This window comes from Lissotriton helveticus, chromosome 6 (genome assembly GCF_964261635.1).
Source record: "Lissotriton helveticus chromosome 6, aLisHel1.1, whole genome shotgun sequence".
Classification (NCBI taxonomy): Eukaryota; Metazoa; Chordata; class Amphibia; order Caudata; family Salamandridae; genus Lissotriton; species Lissotriton helveticus.
Window position 1 is genome coordinate 583,672,215 of NC_136067.1, and position 25,965 is coordinate 583,698,179.

General features: G+C 42.4%; 1 protein-coding gene across 2 annotated transcripts in view; it reads left to right on the forward strand.

Moving 5' to 3' along the window:
* FAM135A (family with sequence similarity 135 member A) overlaps nucleotides 1-25,965 on the forward strand; it is a 938,545-nt gene that overhangs the window by 582,948 nt on the left and 329,632 nt on the right. For both annotated transcript variants that reach the window (XM_078648016.1, XM_078648017.1), the window contains 2 exons: nucleotides 2,921-3,081; nucleotides 18,105-18,196. In XM_078648016.1, coding sequence (XP_078504142.1) covers nucleotides 2,921-3,081; nucleotides 18,105-18,196 — 253 coding nt within the window. The remainder of the gene's footprint in view (nucleotides 1-2,920; nucleotides 3,082-18,104; nucleotides 18,197-25,965) is intronic.

Here is a 25,965-nt window from a genome sequence, read left to right on the forward strand (position 1 = left end):
GTGATACCTTCCAAGTAATGCAGACCAGTGCACGAGCAGACTTTGGTCTGTGAACGCGCTTCCCATGAGCAGGTCTGTGAACATGCTTCACATGAACAGCTTTTGCGCGTTGATTAAATTGGAGTGCTCCTCTCCGGAAGACCTGCTGCGTTAATTATAGGTCCTTTCCGGGAGAGGTGCTATTATTTAGCAGCATGGGGCGCCTGTCGGCATGCTGTTTTAATGAATTTCTTTTTATTGGAATGCAGCCTGTTTCTCTTGCTCTTTTTTTAAGATAAATGGAATGCTCCGAAATAGTTCTTAAATCGTTCCTTTTCCTTTAAATGCCATCACAGAAGACCTTTCAGTTTCATCAACGCCAGGGTTTTTTGAAAAGGACAATGCTTTCTTTTTCACAGAAATGTCTTTGTTCTCACTGCATTAGGTGTCTACTACGTAAAGTCACATGGTGTAACCATATGCTTCCTAAAATGTAGCTCAAATTGCCTCCAACCAACTTCCTGTAATGATGTGCGTTTTTTCTGCCCCTTGCTGCACTCGTCCGCTCGGGAAACTTCCTCCCTGCACCAACAAATAAACAGGACTGGCAAGCAACTACCTCAAAGGGTGCACCCACATCGGAACTTTTTATTTAAACAAAAACTTTATTGAAAATATCTTCAATGGTCAAAACCATGGAAGAAGGACTCATGCGTACACTGGTTTATCGCAATAATAGACAAACATGAAGGTCCCTTGCAGTCTGCCAACTAGTGCTCAGCACTCACCGTGGATGTGCTGTCAGAACTTCACCTGCCGCCGACTGATTCGTCGTCATTTGTTTCTTGTTTTTTTTCCCTCTGGCTTGTTCCAGCACGTCAGCCATATAAGCCCCGCCTTCTTGCTTGCCGGCGTCTCTTTTGATTTACTCAGTCGTCATCTCGATGCTTCTGGTGAGTCTATTTCCGACCTCGATTGCCCTTTTGATTTGTGCACAGGCCTCAGTTAATTTTTCCTGCTAGGCCTCCATAGTGCTTATGGTTTTGGCAATCTGCTACGTCCCCTGACCTCCCGGTATTTTGCCCAGCTGTTCTCGAGCGCCGCACTCCCACCTTAATTTGCCAGGGGGGACAACGCGAGAATACAAACACAACACGGCATTAGTACTTACATTCACACGGCCCGTTGACTAAGTTTTGATTTTTTTAAACTGCTCTCTTCCCTGCTCTTTCTGCTATGCTTAATTGTGTCCTCCGTACCAATTGGTCTTGGCCTTGAAGGCTCATTATTCCTCTAACCCCACATGCATTCAGTGCTTTTCTCTTTTCACAACACACAGACCCAACGTTGTATGGTCGTGGTACACTCCGTACTTACGTGAGCTTATGATGATTTGTACCTCATCACAAAATGAATGTCTCTTATTCACGGAAATCCACCTGTACACGGTTGTGCTTCACACAGTGTTTATACAAGATTCCTTTAAATGACCCTATTCACTAGCGTTTCCCTGGTATTTTATCACCTTCAGGGGGTTTGACGTTCAGGGCGCAGGGTTTTGATAACATTAATAATGCGTTTTCCAACCCAGTTACCGAAGCCTCCTTCTTGTTTTAAGGTTTCCGCCCATTCTGGTTATTTCTCCTCTCACTCACAAGGGCCTGTGCGTTTGCTCAATCCTCCAAATAATACTCTGCACCCATCTGCTGTTTTCGTGTGCCTCTGTTGCCTGCTTGTGATCGGGTTTTCGTGCGCCTCTGTTGCCTGCTTGTGATCGGGTTTTCGTGTGCCACTTTTGCCTGCTTGTGATCGGGTTTTCGTGTGCCACTGTTGCCTGCTTGTGATCGGGTTTTTGTGTGCCTCTGTTGCCTGCTTGTGATCGGGTTTTCGTGTGCCTCTGTTGCCTGCTTGTGATCGGGTTTTCGTGCGCCTCTGTTGCCTGCTTGTGATCGGGTTTTCGTGCGCCTCTGTTGCCTGCTTGTGATCGGGTTTTAGTGAGCCTCCGTTGCCTGCTTGTGATCGGGTTTTCGTGTGCCTCTGTTGCCTGCTTGTGATTGGGTTTTCGTGTGCCTCTGTTGCCTGCTTGTGATCGGGTTTTCGCGTGCCTCTGTTGCCTGCTAGTGACCCGCTTTTCGTGTGCCTCTGTTGCCTGCTTGTGACCCGCTTTACGTGTGCCTCTGTTGCCTGCTTGTGATCCGCTTTTCGTGTGCCTCTGTTGCCTGCTTGTGATCCGCTTTTGGTGTGCCTCTGTTGCCTGCTTGTGATCCGTTTTGGTGTGCCTCTGTTGCCTGCTTGTGATCCGCTTTTGGTGTGCCTCTGTTGCCTGCTTGTGATCCGCTTTTGGTGTGCCTCAGTTGCCTGCTTGTGATCCGGTTTTGGTGTGCCTCCGTTGCCTGCTTGTGATCCGGTTTTGTGTGGCTCCAAATGCAATAGGTGTCGCATTTGCGAGAGATTAGGCTATTGGCATTGTAAATGACAATGCCATTTATTTATCTGTTTTCAAAGCCAACACATAAATAAAAATTTTGTCATTTACAATGCCAATAGCTCTAACTTTGGCAAAGGCGAGACCGTTGCATTGCAAATGCTTGTTATAGCAAAGGTTTTATGAATATTAAGTGTTTAGACAGTAGATGTTTTTGGGTCTAGGCTTTTTTTCACATGGAACTCCGGGTTGGAGCCCCTGCCATTGCTTACCATTTATGTTTGAATCCACTCTTCCATTGAGTATAAGAAAGTGTAGTCTCCTAAAATGTAGTTATAAAATAGTTGCCATCTCCTGGAAATGGAAATATGATATCTTTAATCAGAATATGTAAGGCACGTAAGAGAATTACCAGAAGGGTGCACATTTTTGTCAACCAACGTAAAATATTTAGGGCCCACTTTAGAAGTATGGTTTAAAACAGTGCAATTTTACTGAATCCATATTTATTTCCAGTTTTCTCCAGGCTAAAGAGGAGCTGAAACAGCTGAAACTCCCTGGATTTTTGTACAGTGATGTTCCTCAGTTGGCTTCTACAATTCCTTATTTCAGCATGGAGGAGGACGAAGGCTTGGAAGATGGAATACACCTCATCATCTGCGTCCATGGCCTGGATGGTACATGTGGCACACTTCATATATTAATTCTGTACTAAACAAAATCCTTGTTTATGATATTTGAACGAACAGCAGAGAGAAAGTATTGAGATTGTCATTATTTCCCTTTGTTGTTTTTGAGTAAAGTGAGATTTCTTAAATAAAATCAAGATGTAAATTGACAGGTTGTGCATGTTAGTACGGCTCACTGGCATACCGTTTTACCCAAACCTACCTTTTTTCTTTACCTACAATGATGTCCCTTGTTTTGAGTTTAAGCTACTTAGCTCATCGTGTTTAGGGCATATAAACTGTAAATCTTAGTGTTAGATGAAAATCAGTTAGAAGGGATGGGGTGAGGATTCCCGGAAGTCTGACGATAAAGCAGATGAATAGAAATCCGGGACAAGCATTATGGAGGGATAAGGAGAATGGTCAAGAGTCAATAATGTATTGAAGAGATAGGACAGAAAGTAATGAGGAGAAGAGTCAGAGAAGAGCTGGGAATAGTTGACAAGGATAAGGTGGGGCAAGGGAGACAAAGCAGGATGCATTAAAAGCATAACGTCAGTGACTGCTTAGTAGACAGGAACCAGCAAGAGATGGTATTGGCTGAGAGGACATGAAGGGTAATAGAACAAGAAGCATGGTGAGAGAAGAGCCAAGGAGAGTAGACAAAAACAGAATTAAATGGTTCAATAGTAGCAAGTGACCAGTCACTTATAGAAATGACCCCACGTTGTGCACGGTGTAAACATCTGTTCATAGAAGAAACAGTGTATATGGGAGAGTCGGGGTACTGCAATAGAGTATGCACATGGTTTTCTGTAGCCCAAAGTCTTTAGTTTAATTCTGTGGTATCTTGTTAGTTTAGTGCTGAATGTCTTCCTTGTGCAAATAAAACCCAAGGATGGTTTCAGACCAGCTTCTCTTTGAGTGAGCCTCTTTCATGGGTGGATGGAACCTTTTAACCTTTATACCTCTCCTCCAGAGAATTGAAGGTTAGTCGGAATCTCATTGGTCCGTTGCCACATTTTGCACGCATTTCTTTTGTGGTGTGCCACTCAGATTGTAGAAGCTGCACTAAGATCAGAGTGTCTGGGAAAGGTGTAGATAAGAGTGGACATATAATTGAGAGGGATATAGCTCAAAGGATTAAATATGAAACTGAAGAAGCAGCAGCAAGAGAGGACATGGAAAAGAGAGGGTTGAGGAGAGAGTATCTAAAAGCCAATAGAGAAACCAAATGAAGTCAATCAAGATATATTATTTCAGCTAACGTTATACAGTTTTTGCAGATTTTGAAAACATTTATATACATACATTGCTTAAAACATTAACAAGCTTAAGATCTAAATCAGAAATTATTGATGGGAAGAAAGCGTTAGAATGTTTCCTGCAGCAGATCCCTGGCCAAAGGTAATCAAAATAGGCTTCAAACTTAACCCTCACTTACTTAGAAGGTACATAAAAGCAGGGAACCCTCACTGGCATGGAGCAATGCTAGCTCTCATTTTAGTTTCCAGTATCATTCCTTGAGTATCATAGATAGTAAGCATGTATCAATGTGTGATTTGTCCCTATCTCCCCAAATTCAATCCACTTTAATAAATTCTCCATAATAGGTAAGTAAAGGCAGTTCCTAAAATTCTCCACAGCAGTAAGTTCCAAGTGCAAATGACAGCAAATTCGCTGTATAGGTCTGCTTCTGTAAACTCTTCTAAATTGTGATTTCATTAGTGTTATGTTCTGTCTTATTTCAGATTCGACTTCTTTAAAAATCCCTGTGCCAATTTCAGGCATGTGGAATTCACATAACCTGATGTCCAGGACATATTCTGTGGGGTCAAAGGCAACACGTTTTTATGTTATTTTTTAATCTTGACAAGCAGACCTAATTGTCTGTAACACAAACCCTTTGGCTGCTTGTCTACAGACTGTCTACAGTCCCACGATATGATTGTAGGAAAGAGGTCTCTCTGCTGGCATCCAAGTGTTAATGCACAGCCTTAACTATTCGAGCAAACAATTTTTGAAAATATAGTGATCTGTAAACTCCGCTTGCATCACTGTGTACAGTAGGTCCAATATAAAAAAAGTTCATAATTTTGCAAAATTTTACAACTTGTAACCATAGAAAATCTGGTTATTGATTGATAGGGGTGATAACCCTATTCATGAAACACCCTCAATCCTTGTCAAGGTGAACCACAAAAGCCACTAAATTAACCTGTGCTTAACCCTCTGGTATCTTGTCACAAAAGCAGTCAGGCTTAACTTAGAGGCAGTGTGTAAAGTATTTTTGCAGCACTCAAACAGTAATAAATTGAAAACACAACACAAGAAAAATCCCAAACCAATTTAGAACAATAATGTAAATTCCAATGAATACAATAAGCCTAGAAAAATAAAAATGCAATCAGTAGAACTGGATATATCTAATTTTAACGTTTTCAGTAGAAAGCGTGCCTAAAATCACAAAGTGCCACTTGTGGTCATATGGTCTGGAAAAGAGTCCTCCGATCAGGCCAACCACTTTGGTGCACGGCCTGGACACAGGGACGAGGTTAGTCCCGCTGAAAAAGTAACTTTCTTAAAGTCCTGTGCAAAGATTTCCTTTCACTGTGGAGGAGGTTGGGTGTTGTGGTAGCATAAAGAGCAGGTTTGACATCGCGGACAGTCGTTGCTGTAGCGTGAAGTTTCGTTCTGGTGTTGCAGATGGTCTTTGCTGGAGCTTGGCGATGGCAGTCACAGTGGGTTGTCATTGCTGTAGCACGAAATGTAAATCTCGTATTGTCAGTCAGGATTCCACCTTTTTCTGTAGAGTGTACTCTGATGCCAGCCAAGGGTCCAGAAGCTAGGTAGGCACCTCTTGGTGAACAGGGAATCACTCCAGGAGAGGCCTGCATCGCTCAGGTAGTTGAAGGTTCAGTTGCAGCAGGTCAGGTGGGCAGTTGCAGGGAGGACTCTACAGTTTGTTGTGTCACTGTCACTTAGAACACTAGGTCACCCAACTAGCCCTTGGCGTCACACTGGTTAGCCTGGGATGAAGGGAGCAGGTCCAGTTTTCCTTCTCCGTTATCGAGGCAGGTCTCAAGCAGCTGGACAGTCCTTCGGGGGACAAGGCAGGCCTCAAGCAACACTTTAACACGGGTTAGGGAATAAACGGGCATAGTAGTAAAGTATCTCTAACAAAAGAGAGGGACCCGAGATCCAAAGGGGTAGGGTACCAGGAGACAAATTGTCAAAAAATGTTCCCCTTTGGGTGAACTTACAAATAGCCAACGCTTATACCCACATCATTCCATACACAATTAAATTGAGCAACAGATAAGGAGCAAACATGATAATAATAATAAATTCATAAAAAGTGTACAATTTATTTCAGTATATATTAAAAAACATAGTATACAATGTTACACCAATAAAATACAGTTAAGCACATAAAAATACTACACACAGTGGGACAAAAACAAGCAAAATAATTCCTATTAAAATGAGGTGAGTACTCTAGTCCAAGAACATAATCAAACTCCAAATCATATGTTAATATCGTAATTGGAGTGGTTGTTTCCAACGACTTAACGTATCACAGCTCAAAATTGCATCGACGCGTTTCGGTTTGGCACTTATTTCTAAAGCCAACACCTTCTTCGGTATTAAAAATCAATTCCCACATATATATAATACATCTGAAACAAAAGAATATAGTACACAGCATGAGATACACAATATAGAGATTGTCAAGAACATTACATTATTATAGACAATATTGCTCCTATACAAGTTGCTCCGGACTACAACACTACTATCATACATTCGATTGCATACCACATCATTTTTCATTGCATAGCAATTTAACCAGGAAACAGTTATTTTCCTCAAAACACAGGATAATTAATCACCTCTCTAAATCATATCATAAAAAGATGTTTCTGGGGGATTGGTTGTATGTAGTTAGTAGTTAAGGTTTTTCGTTTCAAACTGCTTTGTGTGAGTTTGTTAAAGTTAAGTGAATTCGACATAGGAAACTGTTGTGTTTTCCTTGTGTAGGTGTGCCTTGTGACGTACACTCATGATGGTCTGAACATTCCGTCTCAGAAATGTTGTTTAACTATGACCGTTTGTTGGTGAGATTAGAACACATTTGCCTCCCAAATATGGGTTACCAGAGGTGTGTTACATACCTATGGTAAAGGATGCTATAAAGCATTGATTGTGGGTTATGTAACAGTTTTAGGTGATGAACACAATGTGATTAAAGATTATTCTCCAAAAGCCAATTTGCTTTGCATCTTTGTGCAATATTGGAAGATGCCTCAAGACGTAGATTAGGCGGTCTTGTAAAATAGAGACAGACAGCAATGTGTTTAAACAATACATTTAAACACCATAGCACCAGGGACTCACTTAATATGCTATTCTATAAGGTACTAAAGAGGGGAGGAATGCAGGTAACCACCTGCATTCCTCCCCTCTTTACCCTTATTCCTTTGTAGGTCCAGTCCACTTCCGCTTTTGTGACTGTTCGATTAAACTAAATCCTGTCCCTGCTGACTTAAGCTCCCCAATTTTCATCTCCTTCCCCCAAATTGATACACATTGTGGCAAATTGCTTTTCTAATTAGCATTAGATCGCAACCTTCAACTTCATTGTCACGCATACCCAGATACCACGTTTTGGACAGAAGCTTGCCTTGAAGATACCTTTGCCCCAGATACTGCTTTGTCAGGTTCTCTGAGCTATTCTCTTTCGTAACAGAACCAAACCCTCTGTCTTGGTGGCGGCCTGACAATAAACCATATATGACTTCTCTTGATCTGAATACTGCCCTTGTTTCTCTCATTCTGGGATACATCCTGGCCTCGTCGCTCACGATGACCAAACAAGTCAACACCATCTCATTCTCATGCTTCAACACCCTGCGCATGCTCCGAAAGATCTTCCGGTGGATCCCCACAGAAACCAGAAAGATGGTCACGCAGGCCCTCGTCACCAGCCGACTGGACTACGGGAACGCCCTCTACGCAGGAACCACAGCCAAACTTCAGAATCTACTTCAGCGCATACAGAACGCCTCCGCACGACTCATCCTCGACATCCACAGCCACATATCGGCCCACCTGAGAAACCTGCACTGGCTCCCCGTCAGCAAGAGGATCACGTTCAGGCTCCTCACCCACGCACACAAAACGCTCCACGACATGAGCCCCGAATACCTCAACAACCGCCTCTCGTTCTACTCTCCTACCCACCAGCTCCGCCAGCCTCGCCCTCGCAACCGTCCCATGGATCCGCAGAGCCACCACCTGAGGAAGATTGTTCTCCTACCTGGCCGCCAAGACATGGAACTCCCTCTTCGCACACCTACGACTAACCCAGGACCATCTCACCTTCAGGAAACACCTCAAGACCTGGCTATTTGAGCAGTAGCGCCCCCCACCAACCCCCCCCCCCTCTCCCTTCAGCGCTTTGAGACCCTCGCGGGTGAGTAGCACGCTCTATAAATGGACTGATTGATTGATCTTTCGCTCTAACGTCTCCATCATGCATGATCTGAATTTACATTACGAAAACTACTCAGGCCAGCTCCATCGTAGAAAACCTCATGACACTTGATATGTCATAACTTGCACTTTTCTTTACTCACTTGGCGGTCACACTCTGGACTTGGTCTTTTCTAATCTGAAGACATTGGTGATTAAACTGTATTTTATTTGACACGGTCTGACCACCATGTCTTGCCTTACTTCATACTGTTCCCTCACTCTATTAAAAAGAACACAGTAATTCCTAAACTTTTCTGATTTCTGCGCTTGATCAAAAATGTGCACTGGGCACTTTGGTAAAGCCTTAGCCTGTGATTCCCTTTACCTTCAGCGATGGCATCACAACTAAGGCAACCATCTTCAATAAATGGATCACCTCTCTACTCGATTCCATTTATCCCCGTATAATAATCTCAACTATATAAATTGTCAATTAAAAAAGCTGAAGTGACAAATGAGATCCAATTATGATGAATCAGCTAAAGATACCTTTAGGTAAGTCATTTGTAATTATTAGAAAGGCATACTAATAGCCTGGGGCTTCCAACCTCAAAGTGAAAACTGACACTGACATTCACTCTTCAAGATGGAATTTTTTAATGTTTGAAATACCTTCCATAATCCTGACTCACTAGGCCAAAAAAGTAACTCCCACACCTAAACTGTGTGAAAATGTAGCACACTTTATTTTTACAACATAACTGCCAGTACTTATTTGCAGTTTGCAGTTCACCCTTCCTCTGACACTCTTTTGTGCTCTCTTCCGGGGTCATCCTAAACTGAATTTTCACCGGTGTAAGTAAATGATACTTTGACCCTAATCAATTGTTGCAAGCGAAAGTCTTCTTGGGGTACTTGTCATTGAGTAATTTCATCTAATCACAGACTTACTCAGCTCTATAATTGCCAATCTGATCAAGTCCTCTTTCTCTAAAGCGTGCATGCCAGACATGTGGAATTTGTCTTGGTTGTACCCTTACTTAAGAAGACAAGGCTGGAGTTCCTAGTTCTGGGTAACTCGCTCCCCATTTCCTTTATGCCCTAATAATATTTTTCTATCTTGAGTCTAAAGGTCTACTAGATGGCTTGCAGGCTGGTTTCAGGCTTGACCACAGCACTGCCTTGTCAGTAGTTTCAGAACATCATAGGACCATCTTAGACCATGGTGGCACAGTCATCCTCATTCTTTTTGAACATCTGAATTTGTAAAAAAGCAAATACCTGGCTGCGCTAATTTTTGGCTGCTGGGTCTCCAATCTATTTTCTCACCACATTATAGTTCCTCTGCCTCTTCAACACAGCTTATACTCTCGATCTGCATTTCCATTCTGGAGACCTAAGAGAAGTTTGGCTCTTGAATAGCGTCTGTAGTAAAATGTTTGAAGTCCAGCTGTTTGCAGCTCTATAGTGAGGATAACAAAAGTATTGGCAAGTACAGAATGTCCTGGTCACAGCTGTTATGGCCTGCTGACCAGTGCCAACTCTGGCCCCATCTTCTAGTGCTAGAAATCTTGATATCCATTTTGATTAGAGCTTTTTTTTAGCTAAGTATTCTCTGTTTCAACCTATAGCATTGTCCTATTGAGGGCGCTTAGGAGCATCCTCCCTTTCTTACCTGTGTCGTTCCGCAAGATAGTTGCCTATGCATTCATCAAAGCCAGACCGGACTGCAGGAATTCCCTTTACTTCAGCCTTCCTCCCTGTCTGATGCGGGGATTAAGTTATTCAAATCACAGCTGTACGGGTAATCATTAATTTACCTGGGAACATCCCATCTCAGGCCACTTAATATGTGCCTTTAAACGAGTTGTATACAAATCTCTTTCCTTTGTCTTTAGAATATTGCTTTAGCAGAAGACCATCATATGTCCAGTCTCTTTTTGTGTCTTAATTTGAGCCAGAATTGGGGGAGGTCTTCTTTGCACTCTGACTGTCACGCAGTGGAATTCTCGCTCTCTTGAACTTTGTTCTATAAGTTGAGAAAAAAGCTCAAGATCTGGCTTTATTTACATTACGGCATATAAGCCAGGACTGCTAATCAGCGTCAGGACACCCTTACTAAGACTTGACCATGTCAGTTTCCTCTTCTCTGGCATGGAAAGCGACTATACTCATCAATATTGAGAGGATAGAGAGTACTATGATGCCCACACCAGGGTCTAATTTGAGCCACCATGCCAGACGATTGTGGGTGACTGTCAGTGGATCCCCTATCATTTGGAGTTTCAAAGGACCACTGGACCATTTTGTATATATATCTCACATTATTCCTAAATAGTTTTGAGCTCAACTTTAAGCAGAAGCACTATCACTATAGGTATTGCTGAATGTCGCAACACCTCTTTCAAGGGTTATAGGCTGAAACAAGGTGACCTTTTTCCGTGACATAAGTAAGCAGGTTTCATTTTCTCTGCAGTGTCCTATTTTTTAATTCTGGCCCAGAGATGCATCAATAAATGTATCTGCGTACCTTGTAGCCAGTTTTAACCATCACAAGTTTTCCTTGCTTTTCACTCTACTCCCCTAAGCTCATTCAAAGGGTATTTATTATACCTAGACTGTTGGGTTTTAGGTTTAAACCTATAATAACTGATAAAACCCCACTGAAAGAGAAATAGCCCTCACCAGTGAAAACATATGACCACTGAAAAAACACCTGCACAACCACAAACTAAATGCCATTCAAAGAAAGGAAAAAGAGAGTGCATATTTTTTTTTCTTCCTAAAGGGGCCAATACAATGTAACCTTGTTATACAAGCTAGCAGTAAGAAAGACTGGGCTAACATTATTCTGCTTGAGTTTTGTTGTTTAGGGATGCCACTAAAATATTGTTTCTCCTTCCTTTTGCTTTTTTCAGTTTTGTTGTCTTTGGTCTAAAGATGAAGGGTTTAGATGCATGTTATAGGTCTCGTTTGATTATTTTATAAATTGTAGAGAATCAAGAAATCTCAAAATCATATTTGATATTTTGGCGGCGTTTGTTTCTTTCACTGATAGGTAAAATGGCTGGTTTCATAAGAATCTTTCCTAATATGTGGCATCACATTTACCCACAGAGAATGGGTAAAAACACTTAATACATCAGCCCCCAGTTTCTAGTAGTTCAGTATTGATAGTAGGTGAATTGCCAACACCTCAGGCTTGAAACAATCAATGCAAGTTATAGTGACAAGTATATGTCACAAGGTTCCCGATTTTGCAGGAATTGTGGGTTACAAACGTCGTGGTTGGATGATCTCTTCAAATAAACTTTCCTGTTTGTAAATTGAAGAGTATAGATCAGTTTGAATCAGAATCCCTTACTGAAGCACGAGTCAACGGTGGCCAATCCAAGAGCCAAGCATTGTTGAAGAGCGATTCAGGAATGTTTATTTTAATATATATGAGACCATGTTTTATCAGTCAGAAAGCAAGCAATATTAAAAGCCAAACGTTCCATAAACACCGGAAAAACACTTTTTCTGTTTTTGGTGGCGTGAAAATGTGTAACCACTGATGACAAATGTTTTTTTAAGGTATTGAAATTACTTGAAAACACTGAAAAAACCCGATCAGAATTTACCAAAAATAGAAACTGAAAACAGGAAAGCCTAATTATACCTCTCAAAACATCTGTTGAGCTCCTTACTCTCTGAGAGAAGGTTGTAGCCTACACCGTAACTAGCCATCATTGTGCAAGGAGGTTTCTGATGACGAAGCATGCCAGCTATGGTTTGTGAGAGAAATAGTCTTTTAAAAGGGATATTCTATCTCAGCTTGGTCACTTTTTCCAGCACCATTTCTTCTTTATTGCAGACCCAGGAGTTTTGTTGTGTTTCATATGCTTTATATATATTCATTTATTTAAACAAGAATGTTCAGCAGTTGATATTAAAATTACTTTTTGTAGACCATATACGACTGAGAATCCATGATAGTACTGACAAGGTAAATTAGGTGAGAAAGAGTCGTTTCTTTGGCATAGTGTATCATAAGACAAAGTAGGTTAAGCAAATATAATAATTAATTGTGTAGAATGGGGAAATTCTACACTTTATAACATAAAGCCTGAACATGAGCCTGAACGGAGCACTGGAAGTCAAGTATCATTTTCTTGGATTGAGCTAATTGAGTTGGTAAGAAATTGAGTTGTTGGTTGGAGGGTGTGATTCCTTCTCAAGCAACAGCCACAACCCCTGTCAGGATGAAACACCAGAAAACCCCAAATTAAACTGTGCTTAATCCCCTGGTAGCTTGACATAAAGCAGTGAGGCTTAACTTAGAGGCAATGTGTAAAGCATTTTGCAGTACACAAACAATAAAGTGGAAACGCAACAGAAGAAAAATTCCAAACCAATTTAGAAAAATATAGTATGTTTTAATAAATTATTTGACACAAAAATCCAATTAGTAGAACTCCAGATATGCAATTTTAAAGTCTTAGGAAAAAATAGTGCTTAAAAGCACAAAGATCCAAATGTGGTTATCTGGTCACATCGGTCGGGAGATAGTCATAGGTCAACCTCACTGAAATGTGGGCCGGACACAGGGGCAAAGTTAGTCCAGTTGAGAAAGGTGCCTTAAATCCTTGTTGCTGAGAATTGCACCGTGTCGAGGATGCGTCATGCAGCTGCGATTCCGATGAGCTGTGCAGGCTGCGATGCGGACTTAGGTCGAGACTGCATTGCACTGCTTGTTCGGATGAGACGCTGCATCGAGTTTGTGTTGTGCTGCATCTGCTCAGATGAGCCCACAGCTAGGCTGGCAGAGCACCTTTAACCCCATTTACAAGGATCCAGGACTGGAGTGACACCACTTGGGGAGGTTTAGTCCCACAGCAAGCAAAGTCCAGGTGCAGAGTTCAAGATGGTTGAAGCGTTTTCTGTCCCTGAGACTCTGATCAGGAGGCCAGCCAACTAGCCCTTGGAGTCACTCTGGTGGTCCTATGTTCAAGGTGCAGGTCCAGTCCTCCGTACTCAGGCAGCAGAGCAGTCCTTTGTGCAACAGAGCAGCATAGCAGAGTGTTCCACAGCTCCAGAAGTGAACGAAAGAGTTGGGTCTGAGGGTCCATTACTTCTACCTGGTGCCCACTTCAAGGTGGGAGAAACCTCAAGAGTCCTCCCCCTCCAGAGGTGTTTGGAATTTTCTGCTGCCCTGACTTGGCCCGAGCTTGTCTGGGGCAAAAAAGGCTAGGTAAAATCCTTTATGGGTGTGCAGAGTTCCAGTCGAATTCCAGTCCCTCTGTATTGCCTTTAAAGCGTTACATGGGCTTGGCCCGACTACTTTTCACAGAGTTTCATGTGGTACATCCCAGAGAGGCAGCTTCGGTCAGTGGCCTCCTCCAATCTGGTAATCTCCAGGACTAAAACTGCCTCAGGGGGAGGGAGAAGTTTTGTGGCAGGCACCGCCAGCTTGTGGAACTCTGAAGAAGGAATGCAATCTTTTGGCATTCCGCAAACTTTTAAAAACCTGGCTGTTTAATATCTAGCCTGAACGCACTTTTCAAATCTGCCCTTTCTGGTTAGCTAATTCAGAAGGATTGCTGCGCCTAGACACCCTCAGGTATTAGTATGCATTATAAATCTCAATTTCATTTAAGAGGCAGATCCTTGTGAAGTGCAAGTATGGTAAGTGTCAAGTCAGAGATGGTTCTTCCTGCTAACACCTATTTCCCCCTTTGTCTCACTGTCTGGTAATAATATACAAAGACCAACCGTCAGATACACCTAGTCATATGACCCATTATACAGTCTGCAGGCACCAAATGGTTGAAACAAGAAAATGCCTACTTTCTAAAAGTGGTATTTTCAGAATTGTGACTTAAAATCTGACTTCACTATTAAATAGGGTTTTAAATTACAATTCTATAGATATCAACCTCAATATTCCTACCTGCTTCCATTTGAAACCTTTACCTTATTAAATGTGATAAGGTAACCTAGTGTTTTCCTACTGGAGAGGCAGGCCTTGGAGTAGTGAAAAACAAATTTCAAGAATATTTAATTACCAGATGTAAAACTAAAATGTATATGTCACACTTTTTAAATGCACTGGACACAGCCCTAAGGGCTATTTACAGTCTACCCTAGGGGTGACCTATGTGCATTAAAAAGGAAGGTTTAGTCCAGTAAAAGGGTTTTATTTTGCTAGGTTGGCATGCCAGTTTAAAACTGCAGTGGTAGACCTGAGATGTTTAGAGGCTACTTAAGTAGGTGGCACAAGGGGTGCTGCAGGCACACTAGAAGCATTTAATTTACAGATCCTGGATACATGGGGTACCACTTTATTAAGGACGTACAAGTAAATTAAATGTGCCATTTGTGTGTAATCCAATTCTAACCGCTTCGCTGCGGCCGAAATTGTTTGCCGGTGCTGAAAACTCCCACGCGTGCGCAGTTTAGAAGGCCCCCGGCCATCCTCCGCACACGCCCACCGTTTCTGTCAGACGGCCGGGGGCCGTCCGACGCACTGACGAGGTTAACATGTTTACAGAAGAGAACACAATCACATTAGTACTAGTCAGCAGTGATAAAGTGCACAGAGTTCAAAAGCCAGCAAAATTTAAATTAGCCAAAATGGGAGGATAAAGGTAAAACGTTAAGACCACCATAAAGTTGACCTTGTAACAGTATTTCCAAATTGATGTAGAATTAACTTTGAATTTGTTTTTTCTTAAAATGGCAGTACACACTATTTTTGGATTGAGACTAGGCAGCGTGCAAGTGCTGCTTCGAGACATTCTGTATTCACTTCTATGGGCTTTGGCCTCGCTGCTGATTGGGTAAAGTGTGTGTCATCCGAACAGTTTCTTCTCTATGGTTTCTTGTGGGTATAAGTCCCACTTTCTCATGTCTTCCTCTTACCCTGGAGTATTGGCTTATTACGGCTAGCCTTTCTCTAAAGGCTTTTTCCTTTCTGTTAGCGCACTCTTTTATTTGGTTGCAGCGTGTAAGTTTTTGTTCGATCAGAAGGTTCATTTAAGCTTTAAACATGGTGGCCACCAGCCCTCCTTTTTTTCTATTGATTTATTTACTTTTGTAGCATTCGCGGCATGTCACGCTTTAGCTTTAAACATGTGAAGCTGAAGCACGGCGTGCCACGAATCCTACAAAAAATACATAAATAGAAAAGAAAGGTAGGCGGCAGCCTTTACATCATTGTCAGCTTTAGCTTTAATAAACATGGCAGCCGCCCGCCTTTATATTTGGTGTATTACATGGCTGCTGCCCGCATTTCTTTTCTATTTGTTTATGTACTTTTTTTTGTGGCTTGCCGCTTCTCAGCGGATCCTGGTAGTTCAGCACACTGCTCTGCCTAGACCTGGAAGCATCCAGGCCTGCAGGGTGCTCAACCTCTGTCCCTAGGGTTTCTGTTTAAATGAATCTGCTTGATACTATTACTCTGAAAATTGTCTCTGTATTTCAATAAAAAAGAAAACAACAAATATTCAAGATCAGTTTTTCATGTTCATATATTCTGAACTGAGATTTTTGTTCAACTTATTATCGATGAAACATACAAAACATTTCAATAAGAATGAAACAAATAGAAATTATATTTCATAGTGTTAACAAGAGTAATAAAAAACCCAATGCATTTCGGGTTCAAATGAACCCTTCCTCAGGGGTTAGCTTGTCCGTGTCTTCTTGACTTTGAATTCCTCAATCATGGCACTGAAAATGTGAAACATAGTTATCTGAGTCTGATGTTACTTAATGACAGTTCACCATGCAATCAAATGTCATTATTACAGGTTACTAAACAAGTAAGAATAAATTATTAGAATTGGCACATCCATTAACTCTAAACCTGTAGTGGGTGATACATGAAAAAGGCTAGAAACAGCATGAAGCCACTGGAGTGTAGTGAATATGTGAATCACATCTAATTCGAATCCTCATCAAATTAAGCCCGGTGAGAGAAAGTGAAAGAAAGTGAACTCTAGTGTTCAGCCCATGTCTGAGTGTTTCAATGTCGTGCGTACTCGCGTTTCTCAAAGATGGAATCTTCAAAACACTAAATAAACATAAAAATGTTCTAAAAATACTGAGGGATGGTAATAATCACTTTATAAGTTGTCGTTCAATGATCCTTTGTTGTGGAGCATACCCGCTTACCTAAATGTCTCTGTATGCCACTGAAATCTTTCAGCACACTTGCCATGGCCGCTTGGGGCCCCTCTCCTCTCTTCACTCCCCCCGCCTCTGCTAGGCGATAGGCGACCATGGATTCCACAAGCGCTCCGCCTCAGCGAGCCAGTGACCAGGCCTAACGGCACACAGGAAACACTAGTGCCTTCGGTCAACGAGGTTTCAGGTAATCTACTCCTAATCAAGACAGGTTCGATCCGATTAAAGCCGAATTCGGTTTTTCGGTGTGACCCATCGCCCAAGAGCCACACAGCCCATACCTTCGTCATGTGGACGTCATCCCCAGCTGTGCTCCTCATGCTGCCCTGTTGTGGGATCCTCCGCTGCACGTCCTATTGTACTCTGGACCGCTACTGCTTGCAGTGTTGTTATTCTCGTACACAGACCTCTATCATTTCTTGACTTTTTATTAAAAATGTCAAGTTTCCCAGGAGAATGAGTGTATCCCCCTGTCATAGGCTTGTTTTTGAAGGACTGTTGAATTTCACGTCAGACACTTGGAGACTGTGTCTGCAATTTTCCTGACAAATACATATCTATTCTACAACCTCTGCATCCATTATTTAATCAATCGTGTGGTCTTAGGGAGAAGGTGTAAGGGGGATTGAGAGGTTTCTGACTTTCTTACTCAAAGGACCACTATGAACTTCCACAGTAGCTTTTGTTCTTGTAAAATACGAAGTGGGGCAAAATATTCATATATTTCATTTGTGCATGTTTAAAATGTTCGTAGGCAAATACATACACACAATGCATACACATCCATATGAGAGGGTACTCCGAACCGTGTGTGCGCGCTTTTGCACTGCAAATACACACAGTCAGACATATACGTGTACATGTTTATACATGGGCCACAGGCATATAGGTAAAACATGCATTCAGGCATCTAGAGGCACATGGGTGTGGCGTATAGGTGGGTACTTAACGCCAACTGTAAACATATTTGTCTTTACAAGTACAAACCATGCCTGTCTCTGTATGATCTCAACTGTCTCTACCAAACCTACCCACACATTGTTCACCCAGCAGCCCACCTGGCCATCCCTGTTTCTATCAATAACAGCCAACTTGTGTCGTGTACTCATGCACCACTCTTAAGACTAAGCACTGTGCAGTAAATAAAGGAATTAAAATGCCCTACATCCCATATTCTATTAACTTTCTGCCGAAGAGTGGGGCATTGGGGTGGTGCCGGTACGCTTAAATGATCACTCCACTGCGAACAAAATTAAAATTAAAAAAGATTTTCATTGACAACGCCAGTTGCGCTAACTTTCACAAATGTGAGACCAATTGCATTGCAAATGCTTGTTTCTGTAGTCCATGTTCATTTTTAAAGCTTTGTTTATTTTCTTTTTCAGGGAACAGTGCAGATCTTCGCTTACTGAAAACGTATATTGAACTTGGGATACCTGGCGGGCGAATAGATTTTCTTATGTCGGAAAGAAACCAGGTATTTTTCAAATTGGTAGTTTTAAATGAATGTATTTCACAATTAAGGTGCAAGGTTGACTGTCCCGTAAAGTTCTTCAGATAAGAGTTCAACAACATAATAGGTTAAAAAAATCATAAACAGGCAAACTTAGACTGCTTATTATATTTTGATTGGTATGATGGTAATGTTGTTTTATTAATCCTAACCTTCCTTCAGATTGCAGTCTTAATGGCAGGCAAGGGCTGAAAAGTGATTGATCATCTCAAAATCATCCAAACATTGCTTTATAATCTTCACTTTTGCTCTTAGCCACCTTTCTTTTGACTTTTAGTGAACTAACTTCAAGCTCGGCCTCTTTGACGTTTTCCACTTTCTCTTGCCCACTTTACCCCGCTATGCACTCTGAAGCAGACTTGCAATGATATGATATTCTGAATGTACGCTAAAAGGGACCGGGACCTACAATAGTTGCATTTCTTTGGAGCTTGTGAGATCAGCTCCCTTATTCTACCCTTTGTGTTAATCCAGACTCACCAGGAACCCCCTACAGCATATGATCTATGTCGTGAGCGTGGAAATCCCTCAGGACTAATATTTGAGGATTGGCCACATTGAGAATGCCTTTAAAGATCCCTCTACTTTTCCCTCGACCTATGCTCACACCAATCTGCATGTTGTGCATAGAACAATAAAAGTAGGGACGGCGAGTTACCTAGGTGGTGAGGCAGGGAGTGCCAACACACACAAGCAAACTAAGTGGGAGTCAAGAGATGAGGAAATGCCGCATTACTGCAGTGTAACCTGACGCTCCCGCAAACATATGGAACTAGCTGAAAAAATGTGCTTGACATTGAGGGAGCTCCTGGACATTGACGAAGACGTGGTGTGGTCAGTCTAATGTCTCTCCTCGAACTCTCGAAGGAACAATAGTGGGATAGGATGATGGTCACTCTTAGATCGCGTAAGTGAAGTCTATAAAAAGGCAAGTGGTGCAACTGGGTGGACATCAGCTATTATTCTTTCCTGACTTGAATTCGGAGACACAGGCAATAAAAAGGGCACTTTGTGTTTTCGGAATTAGAGTCTGCACAATCCTTTCTAGATAAACTGACTTGGGATGATGCACAATAAATTGTTACATCTGGTACTGATGGTTCAGCTGTGGTACTCTTGACAAAGATAGGGTGCAGGATACATCCCATTCTGGGCTGGGGGCACTCCTTCGGAAGAAATTACGATTGTGATATGTTAAGTACACAGTTTTTTGTTTTTCTTCTTAACTGATATCTCTGTTTTCTTCCTTCCCCTTTTTGGGGGCCATCTTGGGTCACAGATTCACACTGTTGTAGGAAGATTAATGATATTGATGGGGAATGTTTTGATACAAAGCGGAGTTCGAGACTGACATTGTAGGATTATTATATGCATGAGTTACCCTTCGACAGGTTATGCTGAAGGCTGTAATTCTTTAATAAACAGATTTAAACTTAGACGTAAACTACATAAACAATTCTAATATTAACATTAATTTAATTCTAATGGTATTACAATACTGACAGTTGGAGCTTTACCGGTTTCCTGGATGGATCACTTGGAATGTCTAACTCTTGAGCAGTAAGTACAGTATAAAGATGGTTTTGGAAGCAGGTTGCCTATGGGCTGTGGACTAGCTGAATTGGTCATCTTCTGTAAATATGTCCTCCAGAGAGTAATGTTTTATAAAATCATAGGATGTAGGCATGATTCGTAATGCTAATGATTTTGCTTTGAAGTAAAGCTTTTGGAATGGCAACCTTAAGCAAATTTCTAGTCTTACGCATGTTTGTACCTTTTAGTAAGGGGCTATTGTTGTTCTCATGATAGGAATACAAATGTAGCAAGGGAGCCCTTCCTCAGATAATTTCTAAAACTTACAGATATTTCCCTGAATTACCATACTTTCCAAAATGACACAGTTCTCCTCCATCATTCAAATTTTTAATATCCTGTCTGAGGCAGGTATTAAACTTTATAATCTATAGAAGAACATTGTGTATTTGTGGTGAGTTTCTCGAACTACTACCACATTTGTCTGCTCTGTGCTAATGAACACATCATCCTGTGTAGGGAAGGTTCTTGGTTTACTCCCACATCAAAGAATCTGAATTTGGAGCTATAGAACTTGAGAATCTGTAAAGTATTATGGTAGAGAATTTTAGTATTTAAGAAATATGGAACAGTACATGGTTCCCTTAGAGGTAGTGAGTAAATATAATCTTCAAAATGTGCTTTAGAAGAGTGAAAATGTGAAATAATTGGAAAAACTTGTAATCTTCAGGCCATCAAGTAAGTTGCAGCATGAAGGAGATTTTTGCAGGTTTTTTTTTGCACAAGTTTGGAGCAAGGGCATTAGAGCGCATTACATAAGAATCAGACATTTTACATGAGAACCAGACATTGCATTTTTCTTCTTTTTTTTAGGCATGGGGAGGTTAAGTGATTCACAGTATGTTGATCCATGGCTGATCCTCGTTTCCCAGTTTTAATGTCAGCAACTCTAGCTACTAAGTCTCATCTGAAGGGGCAGTAGAAGGTGCAGCCTGACTGGACTTCCTCCATCTGATATGGAAAAATCCAGGAACCCCGGAATCCAAACATGTTGCTATGCATTATTTGGATTTGTTATCATGAAAAATTTAAGAGAGTCAATCTGGTTCATTACTGAAAAAAATGTAGTTAGATCCTGAGGTGAGGCTGGTTTCCAGAATGGGGCCATGCAGTCCGAAAATCTCAATTAGACTTGTACTAAGATTAGACATAGTTTGTCTTGCTTAACACATGGAACACTACTGGAAGGTTTCATAACGAAACCTGAAAATTGGCTTAGACTATTCATTTAATATGCTTTTTAGCTGGAGAGTCAGTTCTGATTATTTACCTTTTTTCAAACAGAGTCTCATTCTACGTAGACTTTGGTTTGCTGCATTATTAGAATATACTACCAATCTTGAGGTTTAGACACAATGCTGCAATGAACCTACGCAAAAGTTTGTATCAAAGTTAACTGCCACTGCTTGGCTTTACAACTTGACATACATTACTGCGAGAAAGATGAAGAATCTGCAGGTAGCTATAGTATCCACCAGAAAGATAATTATCAAAGGTAAGTGACTTTTTCTTTTTGCTCACCTGAACAGGTTTTGATCTTCTGGTATTTCGTAAGGTGTCTATAAGGCTGGGGTGTTAGAAGTAATATTTTTCACCGGGGTATTTGAAGATTTGTTAGCAAATCTTGTATAATGTCTGTACATAGTTTGGGGGATATTTGCTTCAGCTCTACCATTTAATAATGCTGTGGAAAGCGGGACGTCTCTGCCAGTTTCCAAAATCTCTAACACCCCAAGTGTTTCAGCTTCCCTAAAGACTCCTGTCCTCTCCTGTGATATGCTGTTGGTTACATTTTCTTTCCCGTATTGGTCCACCAGGTTATTAGACAGGATTGCTTCTCTTTTTATTACATACATTACTAGGGCCAAGTAGACCCTATCTAATATTCACATCATGTGTACAGTGTCCAGTAACACAGCAGCTGAGGGTTGAATTTGAGGTACATGCAAAGCTTGTTTCCAAATTTTCTTTCGAGCCTCCCAATTCCATTTCTTTTATATTCTGAGGCCCAAAATTCTGCTCGGAATGTTAGTATTCCACTTTTCTTTGGTGCTGGATATTGTTCCCACGCGAGTTATATTATTATGTCTTAGGCTTTTAACCCGCCAACCACATTTTTGGATTGCACAGTCACTTCCTTTAGAATCTAGATACTTCTTTCATGTGCCTTTACACAACCATTGCTTAATAATAAAGAGCTTGTAAAGCGCTCAGTAATGCCATCACGGCATGTCCCCGCGCTAAAGCTAGCAGTGAACCAGCAAGAGAGAGATCCAGAGGTCTATGCTGTGTATAAGTGAGTTTTCAGCAAGGCCCTAAACCGCGCTTCACTACTCTCCAGTCTCAAGGCCAAGGGAAGTTTGTTCCATTGTTGAGCTGCATGGAGCGCAAAAGAACGACCACCTATTCTGGCCTTCCTCGTCCTGGGGACTGTCAGCAGTCCGGTCCCCTCCGAACGAAGGGTCCTGGAGGGTTCATACCGGCTGACTAGATCCTTTAAATAAGCGGGCGACCTATCCCAGACAATCCGATGACAGAAGAGTAGGCACTTAAAACGCACCCGTTTCTTCACTGGCAACCAATGAAGCGCATCCAGCGCCTTCTGCGAATTGGCCCTCCTAGGTCTTCTCAACACCAACCTGGCGGCGGAGTTCTGGATGACTTGGAGGCGGCCCAGGCTACCCTCGGTTGCCCCCAGGAACAGTACATTTCCATAGTCCAACCGCGAGGTCACCAGTGCCTGTGTTAAAGTCCTTCTGGCCGCAAGGGGCAATAGGTCTAAAGTTTTATTTAGGGTCTTTAGAACTCCAAAACATTTGCCCACAAGACGCCTAATGTGGCCATCATACGAGAGGTATGGAGAGGCTTGCTTCTTTTACACCAAAGTATGGATAAGATTTCACAGCAATGCTTTCTTGTTAAGCTGTACTCTTTTGAGATTCTGCATTTAGACATTACTGTCACATTTGATTTAATTGCTGATCAGTTCCTTTGAAGCTCAGAAATTGTTCTGAATGCATTCGGGGTTCTAGCAAAGGGCAATGAAACATCCTCGTAATTCCGAAACCGATCTTCTCTTTCCCTATTCTTGTTAAATATTCCATTATGCCGCACAGGATCTCGTAGATATAGTTGGTATAGAAGTGGTATAGCACTTGTGCCAATAGACAACCCTTATTTTCTTCTCTGTTACAACTCATTTTGCCACAGTTCACCATTTAGGCTAAACCAAACTTAGGTTGCATTGTTAGAATTTAGAGTACTGTGGCATTCATTATTGGGTCCATCCCTTGAGTCACTAAATTTGACCATAAGATCATGCAATTTATGGTGTCTGTTATAACTGGGGGTCTCTAATTGGCAATGGCTTGCACCTTTGTCCAAATAGCGACCCTTGCTTCTAATCAGAGTAAGGGAGCTACACTCCTAAAATAACCCCTGCTCAACCCGGTGGTAGCTTGGCACGAGCAGGCAGGCTTATATTAAAGCCAGTGTGTAAAGCATTTGTGAACAAGTAATACAGTGAAAACACTACAGATGGACACAACACAGGTTTTTATAAAAATAAGTATTTTTTATATAGACTTAACACAAGACCCAAATGACAATCTACAATACAGTATTAACCCCTTCAGTGCTAATGACAAGGGTAACTCGTCATGGAGTTTCCAATGGAAATTCAATGGTTCTCCTAGCACACCCCTTAGCATCCAAGTGGTTAAGAAAATTACATTTCAGATGGTAGAAATAACTCAGTTCACTTTAGATGGTAAATGGGACATGTTTCTCACAGAGGACCTTTGGATGCGTCACGCAAGATAAGCAAAAGGTTTGCAGGGAGAACGAAGAGTTGGTTCCTTGTTTCGGGGGAGGTGATGCATCTGTTCCTCAGTGCTTGCGCAAAGTATTCGATGTGTCTGTTCCTTACCAGATAGGTGATGCGACGATCTCGTGGTGCATCCCGGTTGCGATGCGACAAGATGGAGCTTGATGCGATGCGACAATCCGGTGCAATGCGAGAAGATGGTGTCTTTGGTGCAATGCGACGACGTGAATACGATGGGTGCACGATGTGCGGCGACTCTGTAACTTTGGAGCTGCGACAGGCCCTGCGGCATGCTTCTCTGGGGACGCGACAGTGACCCTTGCAGTTGCGATACTCTTCTCCGGGGATATAACGACCAACAGCTGCGATAGAGACACTCTTCTCCGGTGATGCGATGGTGACCCTTGCGGTGGCGACACGCTTCTCCTATGTTGGCAACAGTTGCGGATGCGACACGCTTCTTCTCGTTGAGTCGCGCTTTCAGCTCCCAACAACACGCATTCTTCTGCAGACAGAATTCCCAGCAAGGAAATTCAGGGGGGAGCTGGTGGTGAAGTCTTGTATCCCTGAGACTTCAGCAGGAGGCAAGCACAGTTCAAGCCCTTGGAGATTCTTCTTCAAGATGATGAAAGTTGCAAATAAAAAGACTTTCTCCTTTCCTTGGCAATAAAGAAACCACTGCAGGCCAACCCCAGAAATTGCACAATGGCACAGGGGTAGTCACAAATTCCTGCAGAGTCTCTGGTTCTTCTCCTTGGCAAAAGGTCCATCTTGATGTCCAGAAGTGATCTAAAGTTCTGGGGTCTGGGTCCCTCTTTTAATACACACACATCCCTTGTCTCTGAAGGCAGAGAGTGTCTGTACCTAGTCCAACCCAGTTCTGGGTGCATTCTGCCAGTGCACAACTTCTTCCTTTGTCAGTGTGGGCCAGGGTCATCAGACGCACCACAGGAGGTGGAGCCAGCATTGTGGAAGGCAGGCACAGCCCTATTCAGGCCCAGGTGCTACTTCTCCCACCACTCCCAATGCAGATACTTCTATTCAACCTATTGCTGACTCACCCTGCCTCCTGGAGCTCCCCTCAGCCCCTGTCACTCACAAACCAGACATGCAATACACAACATAGCAGAGGCAGGCTGGATGGTTTAGGCAAGAAAATACCTACTTTCTAAAAGTGGTATTTTCAAACACAGAATGTTAAAACCAACTTCACTAAAAGATGTATTTTATCATTCTGAGTTCAGGCATACTAAATTTGTTTTTCTACCATGTTTCCTGGGTCAGTTAGGATTATAAGATGTTCTAATCAAACTGCCCATTCTGGCCTATGGGGACAGAGCCTTGCAATAGTGAAACACGAAATTGGTTGTAATTCACTATCAGGATATGCTACACGCATCAGGTCATGTCCTACCTTTCACATACAATGCACCCTGCCCTAGGACCCACCTTGGGGGTGGCTAACATGTAGAAAAGGAAAGGTTTAGGGGCTGGTAAGTGGGTGCACTTACCAAGTTGACAGAACAGTACTAGACTGCACACAGGCTCTGCAATGGCAGGCCTGAAACACACTTTACAAGCTGCTTCTGTGGGTGGCACAATCAGTGCTGCAAGCCCACTAGCAAAAACAACAGTTGATGGACAGAATGCAGAACAATGTCATACATTCACCCCAGTACAGAGATCTGGGCCTAAATCCATCTTTTTTTTTGCTCACCACACCACCCCAGTTCAGACATGGCCATATGCAAATCAGCCTTGACCCTGTGCCTCATGGGAACAGTCCAGCCCGAACTGCCAAGCCATGTCTTCCCTGGACCGGATTCAAGCATCCTAGGACCGGTTTCTGGCTATCAGCCGTCTTCAGCCAGTATAGCTTGACTCCAGTGGTGTGGAGAGCACGGGACTCACGTCTGAGCATAACCGTCCCACTCGGGGTGACAAATGCAAAAACAACAGTTGATGGACAGAATGCAGAACAATGTCATACATTCACCCCAGTACAGAGATCTGGGCCTAAATCCATCGTTTTTTTTTGCTCACCACACCACCCCAGTTCAGACATGGCCATATGCAAATCAGCCTTGACCCTGTGCCTCATGGGAACGGTCCAGCCCAAACTGCCAAGCCATGTCTTCCCTGGAACGGAATCAAGCATCCTGGGACCGGTTTCTGGCTATCAGCCGTCTTCAGCCAGGATAGCTTGACTCCAGTGGTGTGGAGAGCACGGGACTCACGTCTGAGCATACCCGTCCCACTCGGGGTGACAAATGCAAAAACAACAATTGATGGACAGAATGCAGAACAATGTCCT